This window comes from Netta rufina (genome assembly GCF_964035555.1).
Source record: "Netta rufina genome assembly, chromosome: 3".
NCBI classification, from domain to species: Eukaryota; Metazoa; Chordata; class Aves; order Anseriformes; family Anatidae; genus Netta; species Netta rufina.
Window position 1 is genome coordinate 30,898,312 of NC_140125.1, and position 20,519 is coordinate 30,918,830.

The 20,519-nt window shown below is 40.0% G+C and overlaps 1 protein-coding gene across 1 annotated transcript in view; it reads left to right on the top strand.

The window, feature by feature from the left end:
* Positions 1–20,519, top strand: part of KIF26B (kinesin family member 26B) — a gene marked incomplete at both ends in the record, with an annotated part of 290,212 nt that overhangs the window by 238,448 nt on the left and 31,245 nt on the right. The window contains one exon of the mRNA XM_084283885.1: positions 1,615–1,774. Within this exon, the coding sequence (XP_084140011.1) occupies positions 1,615–1,774 (160 nt within the window). The remainder of the gene's footprint in view (positions 1–1,614; positions 1,775–20,519) is intronic.

Here is a 20,519-nt window from a genome sequence, read left to right on the forward strand (position 1 = left end):
AAGATACCAGGTAGTAGCAATAAGCAGTGAGCCTTGTGCTTTGCAGTGCATTCAAAATGAAATCTCTCTCCCTCCTTATTTTTTGAATGTCGGTTAACATCTTCCAATTTACATATGCCTTTAGTGTTCTGATGTTTTATATGCCTTTGGTAGCTGTATGATTTATATATTTAGATATGTATTTCATACTAAACTTTCTCTAAGTAAATCTGCAAAATTATATGATCATGTATCACCTTTTAGTCAACACGCAGCGTTTTACAAGTTTCTTCTTCATATATCTATGTGCATTTATTTCCTTCTGTGGATTTTCTTCTACCTCCTGTGGCACCTACATGCCATGGTACCACAGCTACTCAATGCAGGATCATTGAAAAATGTGTTTGTGGTTGTTAAGGCATTTCCAAAGCAATGAAATGTATCTGAAAACTTATTTTCTAAGATCTCCATCATATAGTTGCTCCCATTGCCATCTTTTCTTGTGAGCAGGTCTCCCCCAATTCCAATATATATAAATATTTTTGATTAAATGCGTGAGTTAGGGTGCTATGTAGAAATGGCTGTGAATTTAGTTGCACAGAGGTAAACTTAGAAGTGAAAGTATTTCTACTTCTGTTTATGTTCAGATCCTCAAAGAGTGCTAACTTTTGAGTTATGATTCTATAACAAAACTGTCTTTTCTTTCAGTTGCTTCTAAACTAACTCTTGAGAATAGGGACAACTGGTCAAAGAGCAGATGTAAAACAACAACAACAAAACACAAAAAAAGGAAAATGAAAGCAGCTAGGAAATTGTCTTCAGAAAATAGAAAATTAGAAGCACTTCTGTAAATTTTGCGAAGTCCCCACCCCTGGGTTCATAAAGGAAACATAGATTTTTCATAAGAGCAAACGTTTGTTAATCTTGGTATTTCAAAGGTAACATCCTTTCACTTTCAGTGTAGTTGTGTTGATACAGAGTAAGCATGACAGAAAACAGGCACCCACTACCAGTTCTACAGAAACCATTTTCAGAACAGAACAGCTTTCTAACAACCCACTACACACAGCATGGAAAACCTTTTCTTAGCCCAAATGATAATTTAAAAATATGTAAACTTAAAGCAAAGTTTAATATCCCATTGATGCCTTCGTTCCTATGAACCTTCAGTATCCAAGATGGGAAGGACAAGAGAAAAACTGAAGCTATCACAAAACCACTGCTCACCAAGCAGCAATTCTCAACCTGTAGTTTTCCAGGCAGAGAAACAGAAATCTCAGAGACAGAAACAGAGCCAACTAAGGTATAGGCTAAAGGAGTTATATTAAAAAAAAAAAAAAAAAACAACAAAAACAACAATACATTGATGACCGCCTGCCACAGGGTTAAACTCGGAGGAGCAGATGATTAATGAAAACCTCATCAGTTTTAAAGCAAGTCAGTAGTGGACAGAAACATATAGCAATACAGGCTGAAAGTTAACTCACAGGATCCCTACAGTTTGCTGCTGATACCACAAATTAGGAGAGGTTTCTGGTTTGTTTCCTCTTCACAAGTCGTAGCTAGCCTTTAGCTTTCCTGGGAAACTGCTTTTGGAGGCACATGCTAACTATTTGCTTTCTTTGTTTATGGCAGTGTCTGGAGGTCGCAGCCGCTTGCACCTTATTGACCTGGGGAGCTGTGTGAAAGTGCTCAGCAAAAACCGCGAAGGAAGCTCTGGCCTCTGTCTCTCGTTGTCAGCACTGGGCAATGTCATCCTTGCCCTTGTCAATGGAAGCAAACACATCCCGTACAAGTAAGTGATATTCTGTTCCACCTAATGAGAGGATGCTTGCAAGCAGTTTACTTGTCTCACTCCAGACTTGTGGTAAGCAGGAAGGCAGTCTCCTGGGGTTGGTGCAGTCCTCTTGAGGCAGTCTGCAAAGCCTCCCTGAAGTTGAGTGAAGCCTGATCTAGCTGTATGTCTGGTAGCTACACTGTATTTCGTGTTCAGGTTTCAAAGGAAGAAGCCTGAAGATAGAGAACCTGGTTGCCTTAAAGATCTTATGGATGAAAGTTCAACACATGAGGATTTTGTTTTCTAGGATTGTTCGAAAATTTTTTAATCCTTTAAAGCTTCAGAGATCCAGTTTCGTATTTGCTCCATGAAGCAAAAGTTCCTTTCATAAAGGAGAGAAATCATTATAGAGAAAAATGTTTTACTGTTCATTATACACATTTTTGTTTTTCAAAAATATCTGTCACAATGTACATGAATCTTTACCATAGGATTGTTTCTGTGATGCAAGGTTACTTTACATTTTATTTTTGTGTAGTTTGAATCTCTGTCAGCCTTTCACTTGCAAAAAAAAGAAGTAGGCCCTATTTGTCACACTAGACAAGTGGCCTTTGCTACTGCAGGTGGCTTCTGGGAAATTAGAGGAGATCCTCAGCTAGTACGTATGTTTTGTACTCATTTCTCTTCAGTGTTGTCTCAGCCCATTCATCATGTGTACAGGTCTGAAGGCAAGTTTGGACTCATTACCCAACCCAGACAGTCATACAACTTTTATTTTAGAGAGTTTTCTTATTTTGTGGGAAGGTATTGCTTTTCTGTAGCCTAAATCCTAGGGAGTAGCAACCAGCCTCATAGGAATGGCTTATGTAGCATCTTGTAATTGAACTGCTACTGAATGTACATCTACATCTGTGGAAAATGTGTGTATCAGATCTGGAGGTGGGAACAATAGGGTGACATGAAAAATGAACTAAGAAAGTCATTTACAGAGTTTGTTTGCGTCCATAAATTCTATCTGTTTTACCACTTTGAAGATTATAAAAGTGCTTTTTCTCAAGTTCATTTAAGAGCATAAGATATTGATAAGTTTTACTTTGTGGTTTTGTCTTCATTTTAGAAAATAAAGATGAAATGAGTTTTTGGTTTTATTTTTCTTTAAATATTTATTTCCCAAAATTGTTTGGCAGTCTTGGCTTAAAGCATGCTCTTCAGAAATATTCCTGTTCCTTGAATTCAGTCAGACTGGTATTCAGTTGGCTAACCAAATTTGTACATATAAATATTCATGAAATTTTCTGTGGCTTATTCACCTGGTTGTAGTGTGGAAATGGCTTAAACACTGTACTTCACTAAATGCAGCTCAATCTATACTTATCAAAAAAAATCTGTCCTTCTTCCTTTCAGTTTTTATGGGAGAGAAGAGAAGGCAGACTGTAGAAATAGAAAAATGATGTTAATGATGCTCCCTAGGCTAGAACGGAACACACAAGGAATAGTTACCACATACAACAGCTGTTTTCCCTGGCAGTGCCTGGCTGTGAGAAAAGCATTACCAAACATGCCTCCCACTTGCTGCACTAGCGATCCCTTTCTGCAGCGGTTCCCAGCTATTGCACTTCTGAGCTTCCACAGCCACTGGTGCCAGCACACTTGCTCATCAATGCCTCCGTACTGCTGAAAGAATATAAAAGCTCTCTTCAGGCCAGCATCTCGTCTTGTATCTGCTCCCATAAGAAGAGAAGCACAGTATACAGCAGTGGTTTGTTGTCTGGAAATCAGAGGCAATATCTCTGTCTCCAAAGAGGATTTTAAAAATAAAATTTGCTAAACATGCTGGTGGATTTTGGAGCAACTTCTGTCCACTTCTTGCTGAGAAGAGTGCAGAATGTATTTTTTCCCAAGGGTGATCTATTCATGAGCGGTGGCTGTGGGAGCACACGATCTGGCAATGCAGGTGTGTGTAGCTCATGTGTGGAGGAGAGAGGAAGGAGATGTGTGTGTGTGTATGTTTGTGTGCTGCATTGTAGAAGAGGCTGTGCATCCCATAGACTGAAGTGGTATGTGTTCAGTAGCACCTCTTGTGTGCAGCAATGGCTAGCCTATCTAGCTGAGATCATATCCCTTTGTTTAGGGTTATTCTCTTTCATCATTAAGGATAAAATTAAAACTTTGTTGACTGCCATTTGTGAGTGGTACTGAAGGAAAACAAGGGAAATGTTTCCTTTATACAATAGCACTGTGCATCGTGTGTGTGGTCTCAACAAATTTTCACATCGTAACAGGCAAAATGGAGCATCTCTTCTCTGCCTGAGCTATTAAACAGCCATTAGGTAGTTTGTGGCAGCCTGTTGGTGGGCACAATACAGCTTCCTGGGAGCCCTGAAATAATGTCTGAGAACAACACATAAAGGTTTTCTCTTACTGCAGAAATGTTTTCTGAACTTGGAGAAGCTGCAGTCTCTTAAACTCCACCTAGTGCTGTATTCAGCCTTGTCTCTACAGGTAGCAGTTGTATGGAAAATCTTGCTCAGATTCATTGTTGGTATAGGCAGATATTACTCCATTGTCTTCAGCAGGCAGTGTGTTTGTGCCAAGATGAATTTGCCTCTTTGTCTGCAGTCTCCATGAAACATGCTGGTGTTCAGCACATTTTACATTTTTTTCTTACCCATAAGGCTAGGAAGCCTTGGAAGCCAGTACATTGGAATTTTTCTCCATTGGGAAAAGAGTTCGGCAACAGTAACACAGATTGACATTATCTTTAGCATGAACTTGTCTATTAAAGCTGTAAGAAATCAAACAGACATCAAACAATACAGGTTGGGATCTTGTCCTGCAATCAAGTTAAATTCCACTTGGGTCTGAAGAATGGGCAAGAATCTCTGTAATGGCTAACCACATGCAGCTAATAAGTGACTATGCCATGATTTAAGGGAGCTTGTGTCTTTCATTTATGTGTTTATAAACTCTTTTTAATATATCAGTGGGTTATCTCTTTGTCATTATTAATGTCCAGACCAATTTTGAACATTTTTAAGCACATCACTCTGTCATAGTGTGATATGAACCAGTGAGTTCTTCTAGCTCAATATGTGTCATATAAAAATAGAATTATTTATTTGAATTAAATACGTTGCCATTTCATGTCACCATTTTCTGTTGCTCTTGAGTTAGGAGCAAATCCCTCAGAAGACTGGGCAAGAATGATTTCCTCCACAGGGATGCCAAACATCTTCATGAAAATTGGAAAGGGGCACGTGCTACCCCAAGGAGAGCAAAGAACTCACCTCCAGCCTTGACCAAGTTTGACAGAGCTCAGCTCTGCTATAGGAGGAGGATTTTGCTAAGCTGCAGCAGTTATTAGAGCTGTTTTATTTTCTTAAAAGTGTTTCAGCTTTACATTAGTGCTGCATTTTCTGCATCTGATTTCTATGAGGAATGTGTTTTAAACCCTCAGATGAATACCCATTTGCACAAACTCCAGATACTGGTTTATGTAGCTCACTATTCAAAAATTACTCCAGTTGCTAGGCAACAGTAGTGGCGATAATTCATGGTAATGCTGTTTAGGAAATAATCATTTTTATACATCTTAATGGCTATGAGAATGGAAGAAAACTGTTTAGAAAAGTGCAAGGCTGTATGAATTTCTTTTTCAGAAATTGTTGCTTGTTTTATCTAATAGGCTTTTCTCTTAATGTGCTATCCCAATGTGTTTGTGTTTCCGGAGGCATCCTGGATTTTGAACTAGATGCTCACGCATATCCAGAGGTGGAGTCTTGTTCATAAGACAGATGGGTGTGAGTTGAAAGCATGAATGTTATTCTTTGAACTTCTGCTTCTCTCTCAGATGTTTGCAGATTGTCCCATATATTACATGCTGGTATTTTTATTTTATTTATTTATTTGTAGAAAATAAAAGACACTAAGTGTTTGGTATAAGGTTACACAAGAGCCAGAGCCAACATGTTTTAAGATCTAATATGGTGCTTAAACCTTAGGCTAAAACTTTCTTTCTTTCTGCGTGACCTTTGGAAAATCATCTATTTATGTATATATTCACATTTATAATACCGAGCTAGAAAAAAATCAAGCAGGACTTTGTAAAGAGCATTCAGACTTGGCAGAAAGCATGACTTACATTGTAAGTGTTGTTAGGACTCTGTTACCTTTATTTCAGAGCTAAAGACTCACACAGATTGTTCTAATGGGATGGAAAATCTGGCTTTGTGCTTTTCCCAAGGGCAGACTATTACTGCTTTTAAGTAAAAAGGAGGAAAGGGAAAGTGATGTATTATGGTATTGTGGTATAAAAGATGAGCTGAAAGAGTATGCTTTATGTCAGGTATTTACTTAAATTGCTAGTTGATTATTGGGGTTAAAACAAAAATGAGGTTTGGATGAATCCAGTTATTGAGATTCGCTTCTTGGTTAAATGGGTGTACCTGTCTGCAGTTTTTTCATCTGTGTGAGGAATTGCAAGAGAAAAGAATGGGGGTATCTTTTGTTTATGCATCTTGCCTTTGCATTTGTAAGATAAGTTAGAATATTCTCAAATAAAACATCAGTGAAAACTTTTCAGGAAGAGATAAGGAAAGCTAAAAACCACTTCGCAATAAACTTAAAACTGAACACAGCACCTGGAATTAACTGATAAATAGCACGGATGCTATACTTTTCAAACACTACCCACATCTCTGCCATTTATTTATCTATTATACTAAAAAAAATTAATAATTATGGTCTGGGGGCTCTTACACAGATGCGAACTGGGAGAAAGTGCATGTGGAAGAATAGACCAAGAGTTTAACTGATGTGAAGACAATATAATTGAAAGAGAGGCCATGGTGGCAAGTAAACTACAGTAGTGGTAATTTTCCTGCACTCTCTTCCATCCCAGCATAAATCAGGAGTACCTCCACTGTCATCAGTGGAATTGCAGCACTATAAAAATGGTACAGGCACAGAATCAAACACAATATGGTGTTTTTTTTTACAGCAGTGAAAGACTCTGACAGGGCTTCCAGTATGCCTGCTACTAAGCATGTAGTAGCATGATTGGTCCGACTCTGGGATTATCCTCATTGGTAGTTGCTCCTACTAACGCTCAGAAGATGGAACATCACAAGGGATGGCTCTGTTAGTGCTGTCCTGGGAGGGTTTCTCTGCAGAGCAATTTGAGCAGCTGCTGAGGAAAGAATTGGCAGTAACACCGAATCAATGAAAGAGCATTCTATGTAAGGAAAATGGTACGCTGCTTGGTGGAGTCCTTGTTTCCAGGAGGACTCTTGTACAATAACTCGTATGAGTACTGGAGATTTTATCCTTAGCTACAGGCTTGTACTAAGTCTTAGTTTAGTTGGATTCATACAATTGAGTCTGTTTTGTAAGTGTAAGAAGTTAATGCCAAAATTGAACTATATGCTCAATGGGGAATCTGTTTATTGGTGACTTTACCCACACCTAAACCTAAAATCACATTATTATTATTTTATTTTATTTTGAGTGATTTCAGTTACTTATGCTTTTCACTGCTGCATTCCTATTTTCTGTTGCTTGCTTTTGCTTCTTCTCAGTGAGAATATGGTGCAAAAGCCACAGAAAGCCTCAGAAAATAAAATCTTGTGCAGCCTTTGAAATCCACGATTTTTCTGTGTTAATTTAATACTTAATATATTAGAAGTGGGTGAAGAACTGTTTCGCTGGTTTACTTCCATAAATGTGAAAGCAGATAAATGGGGAATAGAAAGGGAAAATGAGGACATGAGTGACAGCTGAAACAGAGCTCCAGGACTGGGAAATGGTCCAAAATGAATGGGAGAGCTCCAAGAGAGACTGGGAGATAAGGCATAGAGGAGGCAACAATCCACAGAGAAGAACTGGGAAGCAAAGGAGGAAATGAGATGAGCCCATTCAAATAAAGGAATAAGCCTAAGAAATACCCCCAAGTGATCCGGTTGCAGGAGAGCTGTCAATTGAGATTTTGTTGAATGTGAAATATTTCCTAATTAGCTATCAAAACCATGAGCTGCTCAGGAACAAAGGAAGTTTTCCATGACGTTGGCAGCCAGGTCGCACGGGCCAGAGCTTTGGCTGGCAGGCACTTAAGCCCTTGGAGCTTTGCCATATTATACCAGCTGAGGACCTGGCCTTAGGTGCACGCTCTTTGACACTTGCCAGAGTGCTCTGGCAACTTGGAAGAGTGATGCAGTTGCTAGCAAGAGGTGAGCACAGAAACACTGTCAGCATGGATATAATGAGGATTTGGAGCATCTGGCAATTACTTTCACCTTTGGGGGTTTTCTGTAGCTGACACTTTTACTAGGTTGAGTATCTGTCAATTTTCTTCTTTATTCCAGGGAACTGTAGATGGAATCAGGGATGCACAGTCTGTGAATGTAGGAAAACTTTTTACATTTTATTAATTTAGTCTGCAACTTAGGAGCAGGAGGGTAACAGATTTTGCATGCTCCAGCAATCACTGTTGTAGTTTTCATCAGCAATGCAGTTTATTGTAGGATGGTTTGTACAGCTGATAGTGCAGATTTGACATTTATCTGCATGTCCTACAGTAGTGTGTTTCATCACCAAGTTAATGAGAGGTAGTAGACAAAATCCTCAAGGAAAGCTTCAGTGGAGCACAAAGCCACAGCATGCCATTCCCCAGTTTTGCGTTTTCAATTCAGTTCTGCCAGACTGACAGCACGTTAATTATTGGAGCAGGGGTGTCTGCATGTGTGTGGGGAGGATGCAGGTGAGTGTGTTGCTTTCACTGAGCCCAATCCCATTACCCCAGTTTTACAGCAGACCTCAGCTGACGTGGCTCCACTCTGCATGGATGTTCACATGGGAAGAATCAGGCCTTGTGAGCTCGCTCTTCTAATGCTCTTTCAGCCACTCGATGAATTGCTTCTTTACAGATACTGTAATAAGCAAATAATGATGAACTGCAAAATGAAATGAGAAGGGAAGTGCTTTTGGCTTATAGGAAGATTTAATAGCAATTACTAATTGCATTTAAATAGCCATTCCTATCATCAGCAGAGAGCTGTATCAGGGAAGGACACCATGTTGGTCCAGGGCCAGCACAGCCACGACTGGTAATGAACAAGCAATCCGGTAGCATGCAGTTATTGTTGAATTATAACTTGACTGGGACCCAAACAGGCAGTTGTGGTGATTTCATGTACAAATGAATCTATACTTAATTCATTAAAATGCCATTTTGAACCTTAATATTGCTTCAGTAAGGGTATCCAGCAGTTTATTCCCACCTGTTCCCTGACTAGTTCAGGCTCAATTGAACACTAATACATTTTCTCCCATGGAAACGTTGTGGTAATTCATTTCATGTATAATTGAACAATTTTTAAATAGTCATATTCTTGGAATAATGAGATCTTTTGCAATGCAGCAAATTATCAAAAAGCATGTGGTAATTTTTATTAGCCTTAGTTCACATTTTTGGTTATATCCAGTTCCTTGAACAGTTGTGCAAATATTATCTGTGAAGCTAACTTTCATTTCCCTACTGATCCTTCTTTCCCTACACAAAGCTGGGGTGACTTGGGGCAAGAAGGCACACACATACCACTGCAGACTACCAAAGAAAATTGCTTTTCTTTGCATAGTGCCAGCCCCTACAATACCTCATTCGGATTTGAGCACCTCATTGTTACGAAGATATTACAGGCTGGAGGGTATTTAAAAGAGAAGCAAGAGGAATTATGAAAGGTCTGAGGTGAGAGGGTTGCTTACGTGGAAGAACACCGTAACAGAAATGAAGCTTCATAGCTTGCAAGGAAGCTCCTTTCTGAGAGGGGAGATGACAACTGCTCTGTAGTATTTCAAGGATGCAAGTACACACAGGAGGAAAGAATTGCTCTGGTGAGACAAGGTGGCAGAACGATTATCCTTCAGTAATGAGGCAGAGGGATATAAGGTTGAAAGCGTGCTAACAGTGCTTCCTGTTAGTCAATGGAATAAATTCCCAGGAATCAAACTTTTCATTGCTAGAATGAACCTGTTTGCACATGGCAGGCAGTTATATAAATAAATAAATAAATATTAAAGCATGTTTTAGTGTGTCTACTAGAATCTCGTGCTTTTAGGAGTCTGAAAACTAGCAGTCAGCTGAGTTGTTACACTCGCATGACTTCCAGAAACTTTTAGTGATTTCTTTCTCAAGACTCATCCCTTGTTACACGGGACATCCAGACCATTTAACTCAGTTAACTGCTTTTCTTCCTTTGTCATTAGTTACACTTTTTATTAAGGTCTCTGTCTTTGAAATGCATAATCAAGTTCTCACAGTGCGTGATCCAAAACTCAGTGTAAGTCAATGGAGGTCTTTTTATTGGGCTTTGACTTAAGCCCAGAGATTAGAAAACATGCTTATATCTAATTAGATGAGATAATCCTCAAATCCTTGCTAAGGGGTATTGTATACAGTAGTTCATGTTCAGTATTCGATGATTAACAGCTTACTTTTTGAGAGAAGCAGTATGGGGTTAAGTGTTACCTAGTGATGGGATTGTCAGGGATTGCAAGGGATGAGCTTGCTGGTGTGAATCAGTGAATGTGAAAAGAGGAAATGTACGATCATCTGATGGCTTCCTGCAAATGGGTCTGTGACCATGAATTTTGAGCTCAAGGAGGTTATATAGGAACTTGTCTCATAAATAGGAATTTGTGACTCCTGAAGTGGCACAGGCAGGACTATATGATTTTCCTTTTCAAAGGCGGAGATGTATATAAATCTTATTTGTGAACTCAAAAGTAAACAAAATCTTAGTATACATTCTAAGGGCAAATTGTTGAACAATGCTTCTTTAGACCGTGTCTTTTCTCTGACTCTATTTCACCAATATGAAACTTAACTGATCCCCCTCAATGGAGTGACAGGCCCATTTTGAAGAGCTTTGAAGAGAATTAGGGGCTTCAAAATGCTGAATTTTTCAGCCAGTTTTCATATTGCTTCAGGAGCATTTGAATGGTGTTGCAGCTGCAAGATGTTGTTTTTTTTTCCCTACAAACTTTTACTGAAGTTGTTATTTTCATAACACGTTTGAGAGGAAAGCGACGAAGACAATCCTCTCACTGCCCTTCAGATACCAACTAGTTTCTGCTGGATGATCAAAGTTTTCTGGATGGTGCTTGCCTCCAGGCCTGTACACAGTGAACAGATGTGAAGTGAATTTTTTAAAATATGCATTGACTTTTCAGAGTTGAGCAGGCTGGTGAGAACTAACTTCTGAAATATTAAAATGAGCTCCCTCTCCTGCTGCAGAACCAAACTTGTTAGAATATTTTAATTTTTAAATTTTTGTTTATTTATAAATGCCATCAGGTGACATGTTTTCCAGCAATATGTGACAACATTTAATAAAAGTAATTTCAGACAGCAGGAACTGTTTTAGATGTATTTTGTCCTACCTATCACATCAGCAAAAGTGTTCTATCTGCCATATTTTAAATTATAGGTTATTTTTTAGGGGGCTTGAGTTAATAAATGGTTCTCTTTCTATTCCTAAGTTTTGCTCTTGGGCAGAAAAAAAGCTTTACTCGTTTTGAAAATCAATGATAAAATGCACATCAGTACTGTCAGAAATATCAGCCCTTCTGCCTTCCTTTGATTTCTGGTTCTGCAGAGCAAAGAGCTGGGTTAGCAGAATTGTGGCAGCGGCTATTTTGGGTGCTGTTACAAAGGTGGGACCTGTGGAGATGCAGTCTTCAGCCTCTGTAGAACAAAAAGAGAAACTGGGAGCTGAAGTAGATGGGAAGGGATTTTGGGGCTCAGAATTGAAACAATAATGTGTTCAGAGAACCACAGAATGGCTTCTGGGTGTCATCTGGTCCAACCCCCTGCTCAAGCAGGGACACCCAGAGCAGATTGCCCAGGGCCTGGTGCCTTTTGAAGATCTCCAAGGAGGGAGATTCTTTGGGCAACCTGAGCCAAGGCTCTGTTGTTCTGTGCAGGAGTGGGTGCTCTCACTGAGGTCTCTGCCCTGCTCTCAGAACTTGCAGCCCTGCTGGGTGTCCTGCCTGCCTTCTGCAGCAGCTCGAGGGGACAGGGGTCTCCTGTAGTTCCTGTGCCAACTGTGCCAGTCCCTCAGGGCAGCCCAGGCTGCAGTAGGCACCTGTGCTGCTCATCTTGGAGGCAGCTGGAGAGCAAATGAAGGAAACCACTTACAACAGGAGCTACTAAAAGAACCTCATCACCTCTCTGCCAGTAGGACCTGAAGCTCCCTGAAGCAGTCTTATAAGGACTGGACACAATTTTCATTTCTGCCTCCAGATATAAACAGGGTAAGAATCTTTTGTGCTCCTAGACCACATTTTTGCTGTGTTGCAAACAAGGTTTTTCACAGGCTTCCTGTGATGTGCTTTGAAGTTACACGCCTGTGCAAGAAGACAAGAATTGGATGCTGTATCCAGATCTGCTACCCAGTTGGCATACACTGCATGGGGAAAAAATGTTTCCAAAGGTATGGTGTTACAGAAATAACTGCGCTTCTGCAGAAAGACAGAGAGAGCGTGCCAGGAGCTCTATGTACTCAGACCACGCTCACATGCATCTCCTGATTCCTGCTCACCTTTCACGTATGGGCACTTGTGGAGTGGTGGAAGATAGTTGTCCTTGTGCAAAAGGAGACTGAGGGTAACTGTGCGGTAGTTGCTACAGTCCTGTGTGTGTATATATATATATATGTATATATACATTATATAATGTGTATATATATTTTTGTATTTTTACATATATATACACACACATATTTATAATTATATATATATATGTGTATATATATATATATACACACAGTGGTGTGAAAGAGGGCCTGGTGGAAGAGCAAAGCTGAGTAAGATTTGACTGAAAATGCATGTCTGCGAAAGAAAACCTGTTGGCAGGCTACAGAGTTTTTCTCCAGTGAGATTTGTGAAACCCTCCCATGTTTTTCTCAGCCAGGATTTGAGGTTCTTTACTGTGGAGTGTGTTTTACAGAAAAATTGAGAATGTTCTTTGGTAACCCTTGGGATTTTTGCATCATACAGAATATAAAATAAGCCTGTTAAACTGGTAACAGATTTTCTTTTCTCTTGTTAGATGACTACTGCCATTTTAGATGTGTTGTGTAATGGTATTTTAATTGGTAGCTTTTGCTGGTCTTGAGCTACATTTGGTTGCAGTGCTTTATGGGTTCCTTCACCAGAAATAATTTCTGTGTGTGTCAGACAAACCTCAGGTAGGTCACAAACCAGTGAAATCCTCAGCGTCCATTTGTAGGTGTCATGCCAGTTCCCCTAATGTTCCTCTCAGCACAGTAAGCCTCATGGCAATGAGGGTACTGTTTGGTGAAAGGCTCCTGCTGTTGTGAATCTGAATGCGATGCTTTGGGTCTCTCTCCTGTACATGCTCCTCGGGGCTGTCATCTGTGTTCCCAGCAGGGTTGAGCCTTGTCCAGCCAGGGCCACGATGTTTATGCAGTGCTGTGGAAGAACTTCCCTGGTTCCTCCTGGTATCAAATGCTTCTGTTAGGTGTGCTGCGAAAATTGAAATGGATTTTTTTGTCCTCCCAGAAAAATTCACAGTTTAGCTTAAACTTTTCTGCCTTTTTTTGTTTGTTTGTTTGTTTTTTTTAAATAGAGCAATAAGACAATGAAAATAAATTTTTAATTCCATTGTCCAGGTCCCATCCATCAGTGGTGCTTCTCTATAGAGGGTGATGCCTCATTCTTTTAAGGAATCTCAGCTACACACTAATAACTGTTTAGATGCCTAATCAGAGAGCAAACTGTCCTGTTGCTAAACATGTCCCTCTAGCCAAGGACCAGAGAACAATGGGTACCTGAAGAGAGCAGCAACAAAACAGCACACTTTTTCAACAGAGTGAAGAGCATTGCAGGCTGTGTGTGAAATTATAGTACGATAATATTCAATATAACAGTGGGGATATGTGAAAATCATTTTGACTAGCGATATCACATTTAAGTACTAAACAGTTATTTTATCTGTCTCTATTGAAGGTTGCTCTCAGTGCAGAGCACAAATAAATTTCTTAATAATTTTATGGTCCATACAGATACAAAACCCGTAACTGTTGTGCTTCATGATAAGTATTACCAGTGTGTTGCTTTACATTAGTTCATCTCACAGGAATATAAAAATCCAAATTTTTCCTATTAATATCTGATTCTGTAATCCATATTAAATCTAATAATCTTTTTATTCTTCTCTGTGTATTAATTGTGCTGGTAACTGGAGCTTCATATCAGTTCCCTTCTAAGATTGTACAATTTGGAAATACAATTCTATTGTGCCAGAAGCAAACTAATACTATTTGCCAATGATTACTATCTTAATAAAAAGGGACTGAGTTAACTGACCTTACAGTTGATATGCTGCCTGTATCACTTTTCACATTACCTGAATGCAAAAGTAAGTTCTCCTTGGTTAACCTCATAATATGCAATAGGAATATGTATGGTGCTTTTTCCTTCCAGCTCCTTTTCCATAATAAATGAACATCCTCTGCCTTGTGGTCTGATTATGTTCATAAAGAGATGTTTCTTGCTGTTAAATCTGCAAATCTTTTTGTATTTAACTAGAGAACATTCTTTTGGGAGATCTAGAAAGAAGGGCAGAGAGCGACAAGTCTTCACGCCTCTTGCTTTTCAGATTCCAAAAAAGGGAGTCCTGAGGAATGATTGCTCCTTTTGTCCATAGTATGAAGAAAAAATCTCTACCACTGTTTAGTAAAAGAGTCCAGGTTCCTGCAGTTCAGAGACCGCTTGCTTATCATCTTAAGGTCAGGACTAGATGAGTGTTGAGAACTTTCTCTGGCATTATCTAATTTTTGAATTGGACAAGTAAAGAGCAGCAATGTAGGTGTTTGAATCGTTAAATTATAGCCATATTTTGTTTCTCAAATCATTAATATGCATTTGACCATCTCTATCTTCAACTCATTCAGAGTAGAGTCCAGTAAGCACACGGCATGATTATTGGTATTGTTGGGTAAATCTCATAATCTTCAGAAAAGAAACTCCAGCACAGTTAGATTACAGGGAATGAGATAGCATCTAAATGTAATCTTATGCTGCTTCCCAAATCTTTATGTCTTTGCTCTCAATCTGTTTATATTAGTTATTAAATACAGAACTTCTATATCCTGTAATACTCTTAATTTATACAAGCTTTACAGAATGTGGATTGTTTACATTGTTTTCCTACCTACATCTTATCATCCTTTATCATCCTTAAACCTTCATACTCGTTAACAAGTGGATATTATGAAATATCCTTTTTTCTTTATCTCCAATGTATTTCAGAAGTAATTCTTGTTTATCATATATTTCTATGTAATTCTAGCAAATAAATATGAAGCACTCGTTGTCACTGCTGTGGCATCTGTAGTCCATGGTTGTTCAGAATCTGTATTCTGGATGCAGCTCCTCAAACACTTTCATAATCTCAAGAAGAATAGAAGTAGAGGAAGCAGACATCACTAGAAGCCACATTTCTGGTTCTGGGCCATTCCAGGGGTCCACCATCCTGTGTGAAACCTTCTGGAGGCTTAAGTGGCAGCATGCACCCGAGGATGCTTCTTGGGCCACCCTCCTGCCTGACGTCTTTGTGAGACACAGTGGCCAGTGCTGTGACCCTATCTCTGTCATGTCCCATCTATTATCTGCAGCCACATCCTTGGCAATCCACTATGTTAGACTTGTAGGAGACCCACGGGAAATAGTATCTTGACTGCTGTCTGTGACTGTGCTCTTAAACATTCTCTGCTATCATATGTATGATATATATGATGCCCTGTCTCATGGTAGAGAAGGTCTAGAGACATGTGAAGCTCTCACCCTTTTATGCTTTCTTTTATATTTGCTAGGTCTGGATTGGAATGAGGTGTACTGCTGTGCTAATTGATTAAATGGCATCTATCATAACATAAAGAGATCAAATAGAATTATTTTCTCTCCTGTGTTACAGTTTAAAGCTCTCAGTTCTGCTCAGATCATTAGCGTATAATTTTCAGATGAGCTAGCCAGAAGGTCCCTAAATAAAAATTAGTAGAAAAGATTAGCTAGGAAAGCTACACTGGTAATGAGCTGTTGCACTATGGTAATGTGCTAGGTTTATAGTTCATATCTAGCCCTAATCAGTGATAAGTGCAAGTTGTCAGCATTTGATAGCTAATTGGTGTTTCTTGGAATTACATTGCAACAAAAACATTGAAATTAATATAAAGCTTTTCTTTATGTATGACAAGTTAAGAGTTAATTATAAATGCCTGGGTCAAATACACCTCTTAGCTAAACTATATGCAAACGTGTTGCACTGAGGGAGTATTTGTGGGTTGACAAATTTCTTTGGTCCCTTTTGCGTCATAATTTACCGTTTTTGGAAACTGATACAATAGCAGCTTTGAAAACAGGGACCTTAAAGCCATTTGCTATGTATTTAATGTGTCATCATAGGAAACAACAACAAAAACAAAAAACTAAGTCTGTCCTACTGGAAGATGTTAACAATACCATAGTGACTTGAACTCTCATAACAGCCCATTTGTTATTGATTGTATTTACTCCATGTTCATCTGAGAACTGCTATCCTCCCAGAGAATTAATTGGACATAAAATCATAATATGGATCTGAAAAATTATAAAGCAGGAATAATCTAAGCCACAGGACATGAAGAACTTAAAAGCCTGGCTAACTTGACATCTGTGTGCTGAGATTTTTGTCGTTGCAGAGCTGTAATTAGGTGGCTCTAATCACGCTCATAATGCTAATATGGGGAACGTCCTTTCTGTCCTCAGTAGCTGGTGGTGGGAATGACTTCTCTGCGCTGTGTTCCAGAACTGTGGAGTCTGACAAGCTCCAAGAGCAGGACTAGCTGTGGCATATATGCTGCAAGAGATTTTTAGCCACTTTCTAAGACACTGAAGGATACGTCATCACATTTCTCTTTCCAGTCATCTCAGTAGATCTTTTAGTTGGCCATTTAATTGACCATTTCAACTCAGATTTAACAGGCCTTCAGACATTTGAAGCCTCCTCAAGTCTCCTGGGCCTGGGCAAGGGAGGGGGCAGAAGCAGGTGCCCGCTCAGGCTGGGCCAGGAAGGCGTGAGGCTGCAGCCCTGCGCTGCTCTGTGCAGCTGTATATCTGTGCTGGCTCACACAGGGCAGCAGGGAGAGGAGGAGATGAAAAACTGATGAGACGAGCTGAGTGGGATGCAGCAAGGTGAGGTGATAGGAAGCGTGGAGAAGAGGGGACAGTAGAAGGGTAGGAAATGGAGGAACATAGGTCACAAACCCACAGGAAACTGGTCTTCATTAATTCCTCTATTCATAGAACAATCCATTTCATTTATTCAAATCCTTACCATTCAAAGTGCAATTAGATGAATATATTTTCCTGCTGAGTAAAATCCATACAGTCAGCAGACAAACCCCTCTCTAAATGATTTGCTCATCAGTGTGTTTGGGAGATGGAGAGAAGAGAGGAGCTGAAATGAGTTCACTGCTAGATCATCTGAATTAAATGATCATTTTTTTGCTATTGTGATAGCTGCAGAAGTTAACATTGAAACGTTAAGAAAGTCATGCTACGACACATATTCAGAATTAGCATTCACGTGTTGGAGGGACAAATCCTGAAGGTGTGAGTGAGTTTAAACTCACTTTAGAGTAAGTACAGACACCAGATATTATCTTCCTGAAGGGGGTGCCTTGACATTTCTTGGCTGTTCCAAGAAGTGGAAATGTGGAATAGCCACTTGTGCATTTAAATTCAGTACTCCTCCATGACAGCCCCAGATACAACCCTCGCCATCTCTTTTGTGCATGATGATACCTGATGTCTGATTTTCTAGGTGAAAGAACAGTGGTAAATGTCATCTGTCTAGACTTGAGTAAATAACTGAATTGGAGCCCCATGAGGAATTATTTGTTAAGCTGCAGAAGACAGGGAGCTGTAAGATGCATCTGATAGTGAAGACTGATGAGGCAGCAGTTGCTTGCATTGAAGTGGAAGCTATCAGAGTAGAGAAAAGGCCACCAGGGAAGTTCCTCAAGGATCAGTTTTGGGAGAGATTTTATTTCGTGTTATTATCAGCAGCCTTGACACACAAAGCAGGAGCATGCTAATCACGGTGGCTGGTTGCACAAAGCGAAGAGCCATCGTCTGTACAAAGGAAGAACATCAGCTGGGAGCAGCTGCAGGACCTTGAGGGCTGGAGTAATAGAAATGGCATTAATGGCCTGTGCAAGGGCTTGCTCTGACAGACTGCTAACAATTTCTACTGAAATCTGGGAGCTCATCAGCTAGACAGAGGAGTGGGGGGGGGGGGTGCTGATTTAGGCATGTCGGTTAATGACCATGGGTGTCCACAGGCGATGCAACAGTGAGAAGGTAATGAAGTCTGCAGACACATGAGGAATGGCAATAGAAAAATATTAATGCCCCTATGCATAAATATTAGGACTAGCAATTCCTCTCCTGGTTAAAGCTCTGGTCACCTACATGGATGAAGGATGAATTCAGTCTGAAACAAGTACAAGAAAGGCTGGTGAGGGAACCAGGATTGTCAGGGATTGTAGTGATAGGACAAGGAGTAATGGCTTTATACTAAAAGAGGGTGGGTTTAGATTAGATATAAGGAAGAAATTCTTCACTCAGAGGGTGGTAAGGGACTGGAACAGGCTGCCCAGAGAAGCTGTGGATGCCCCATCCCTGGAGGTGCTCAAGGCCAGGCTGGATGGGGCTTTGGGCAACCTGGTGTGGTGGGAGGTGTCCCTGCCCATGGCATGGGCTGGATCCAGGTGATCTTTAAGGTCCCTTCCAACCCAAACCATTTTTATGAGAGAAGACTAAATTAATTTGCTTCCATACCCAAATAGGGTGAGGCAACAGAGAGAGGGTGAGCAGCAATGTGTTGCCTGTTAATGCAGCAGGAGTATTCCCGTTACTGGGGAGGGAGAGCAAAGGAAACCAAAGGATCGTGCTGGAACATGAATAAACATGAGATTTGATGGCTTCTAGCATTCTGCTCTGAAATGGCAGTGGTTGTGGGCAGTGCTAGGAAGCACTAATGTGTTCAGTGATGGGTCTTGTAAACGCTTATGGAGGATGATATATATGATTCTCTCTACAGGACAGGAGCAGGAGGTGATAATTCGGTTTCTTCCCACCCCAAGCATCACCCCCTTCTGATGACAGTCTCACAGGAACACAGAACAAACAATGTGTTCCTTTTCCCTCCTTCTCTGTGGTTGTTGGCCGTGTGCTGTCCTTAACACAATGACCATCTTTCCCCTGGGCCTCTCTTATGCCTGCAAACCCAGCGACTGATGGGATTCTGAGGAACGCATTTCCCCATCCTCAGGAGAGTGCAGTGGGCATGCGGCGGGGATGCAGGAGGGAGACTGCAGAGCCTTGCTATAAACCACAGTAATACAAAGTTAAGAACATAATAGTGGCCATACTGCTTCAGGCCAAATGTCCCTCTAGTATCCTCTCTAAGTAAATTCAACAGCAGATGCCAAGTAGTATAAGACTAGGACAAGAACTTTGCCAAAATATTCCCGCAGCCTCAACTATTTTCAGCTGCAAGAATTACTGAGCTTCAGCAGCAGCTCTGTAAACAGAACAGGGCCCTTCCAGGCACGTTGTAAATGAGTCCAGTTTGAGGCTTTCTGAAGATGGTTGAAGGTTGAAAGGGGCTTTTTGTGAAAGACTGGCTCAGCTTGTGTTTGAAATTTTATTTTAATGCTTCTGGGGTTTTGAACAGCTGATTCTTTAATAGATATCTTTTTATCATTTAAAGCTAAATACATACAAACATTAGTAGTTGTATTTTGCTTTCTGGCACTCACAAGTCTGTTCTGACTGCCAATCTTGTGTAGAGGCAGCTATTAGCATGGAAATACTCAAATTTACAGTTGATTTTCTGGGTGTAATAGATGCGTATTGAAACATGCTCTGGTTACCTTAGGTAAAACTGCAAGCTATGTAATGGTTACAAAACACCAAATTTAAAAGAGTTCCTTTTCTTTGCTGTCACAGGCTATTAAGAGATCTCTGAAGTGCTGGAGATATGACAGTCTATTGAGGAGGATGTCTAATTAATGGCATTACAGTGGGCAAAATAAATCCCACGAAAATAAAGAATCCATTTAAAGGGGGAGCAAAACTTCACATAATATGAAAAATGCATGTGCATCATTAATATTTTAAATTGCTGCATAGATTAAGATAAACGTATTTGATACGGCCAATCTCCAAATGGTTTACATGACAAACACATATACATTTAAAATCATTATATATTGATTTGGCCACTTTTGCTTACAATAAGAAATATTTGCATGGAGACTGGGGTCCCTCAGGTTTTATCTCGCATCCTCTATGAATAAAGTATGATGAAGTGTAAGGGGGGTAAGAGAACCAAACATTTAGTTTTCTTGTGCCTGTGTTTATAGATGAGAAAATTCCCACTGCCCTGCAGCAGCTGCTAGATTTGGCCCTGTGCTGCCAAAAACTTTTAAACACATCATAAAACTGCCTGTGGTTCCATGGTTTAACTTCATTGCCATGTATTTGACTTCAAGAAGGGATTATTCAATTCATCATCTCATGCATCCAATCACTGAATCTGTAAAAGCCCAATTCAAATCTTGCTGAAGCCTTTCTGTTGACTTCAGTGACAGCTGGGTTCGGACCACACTACCATGGTTTTCAGCTCATAAAAGTCTCA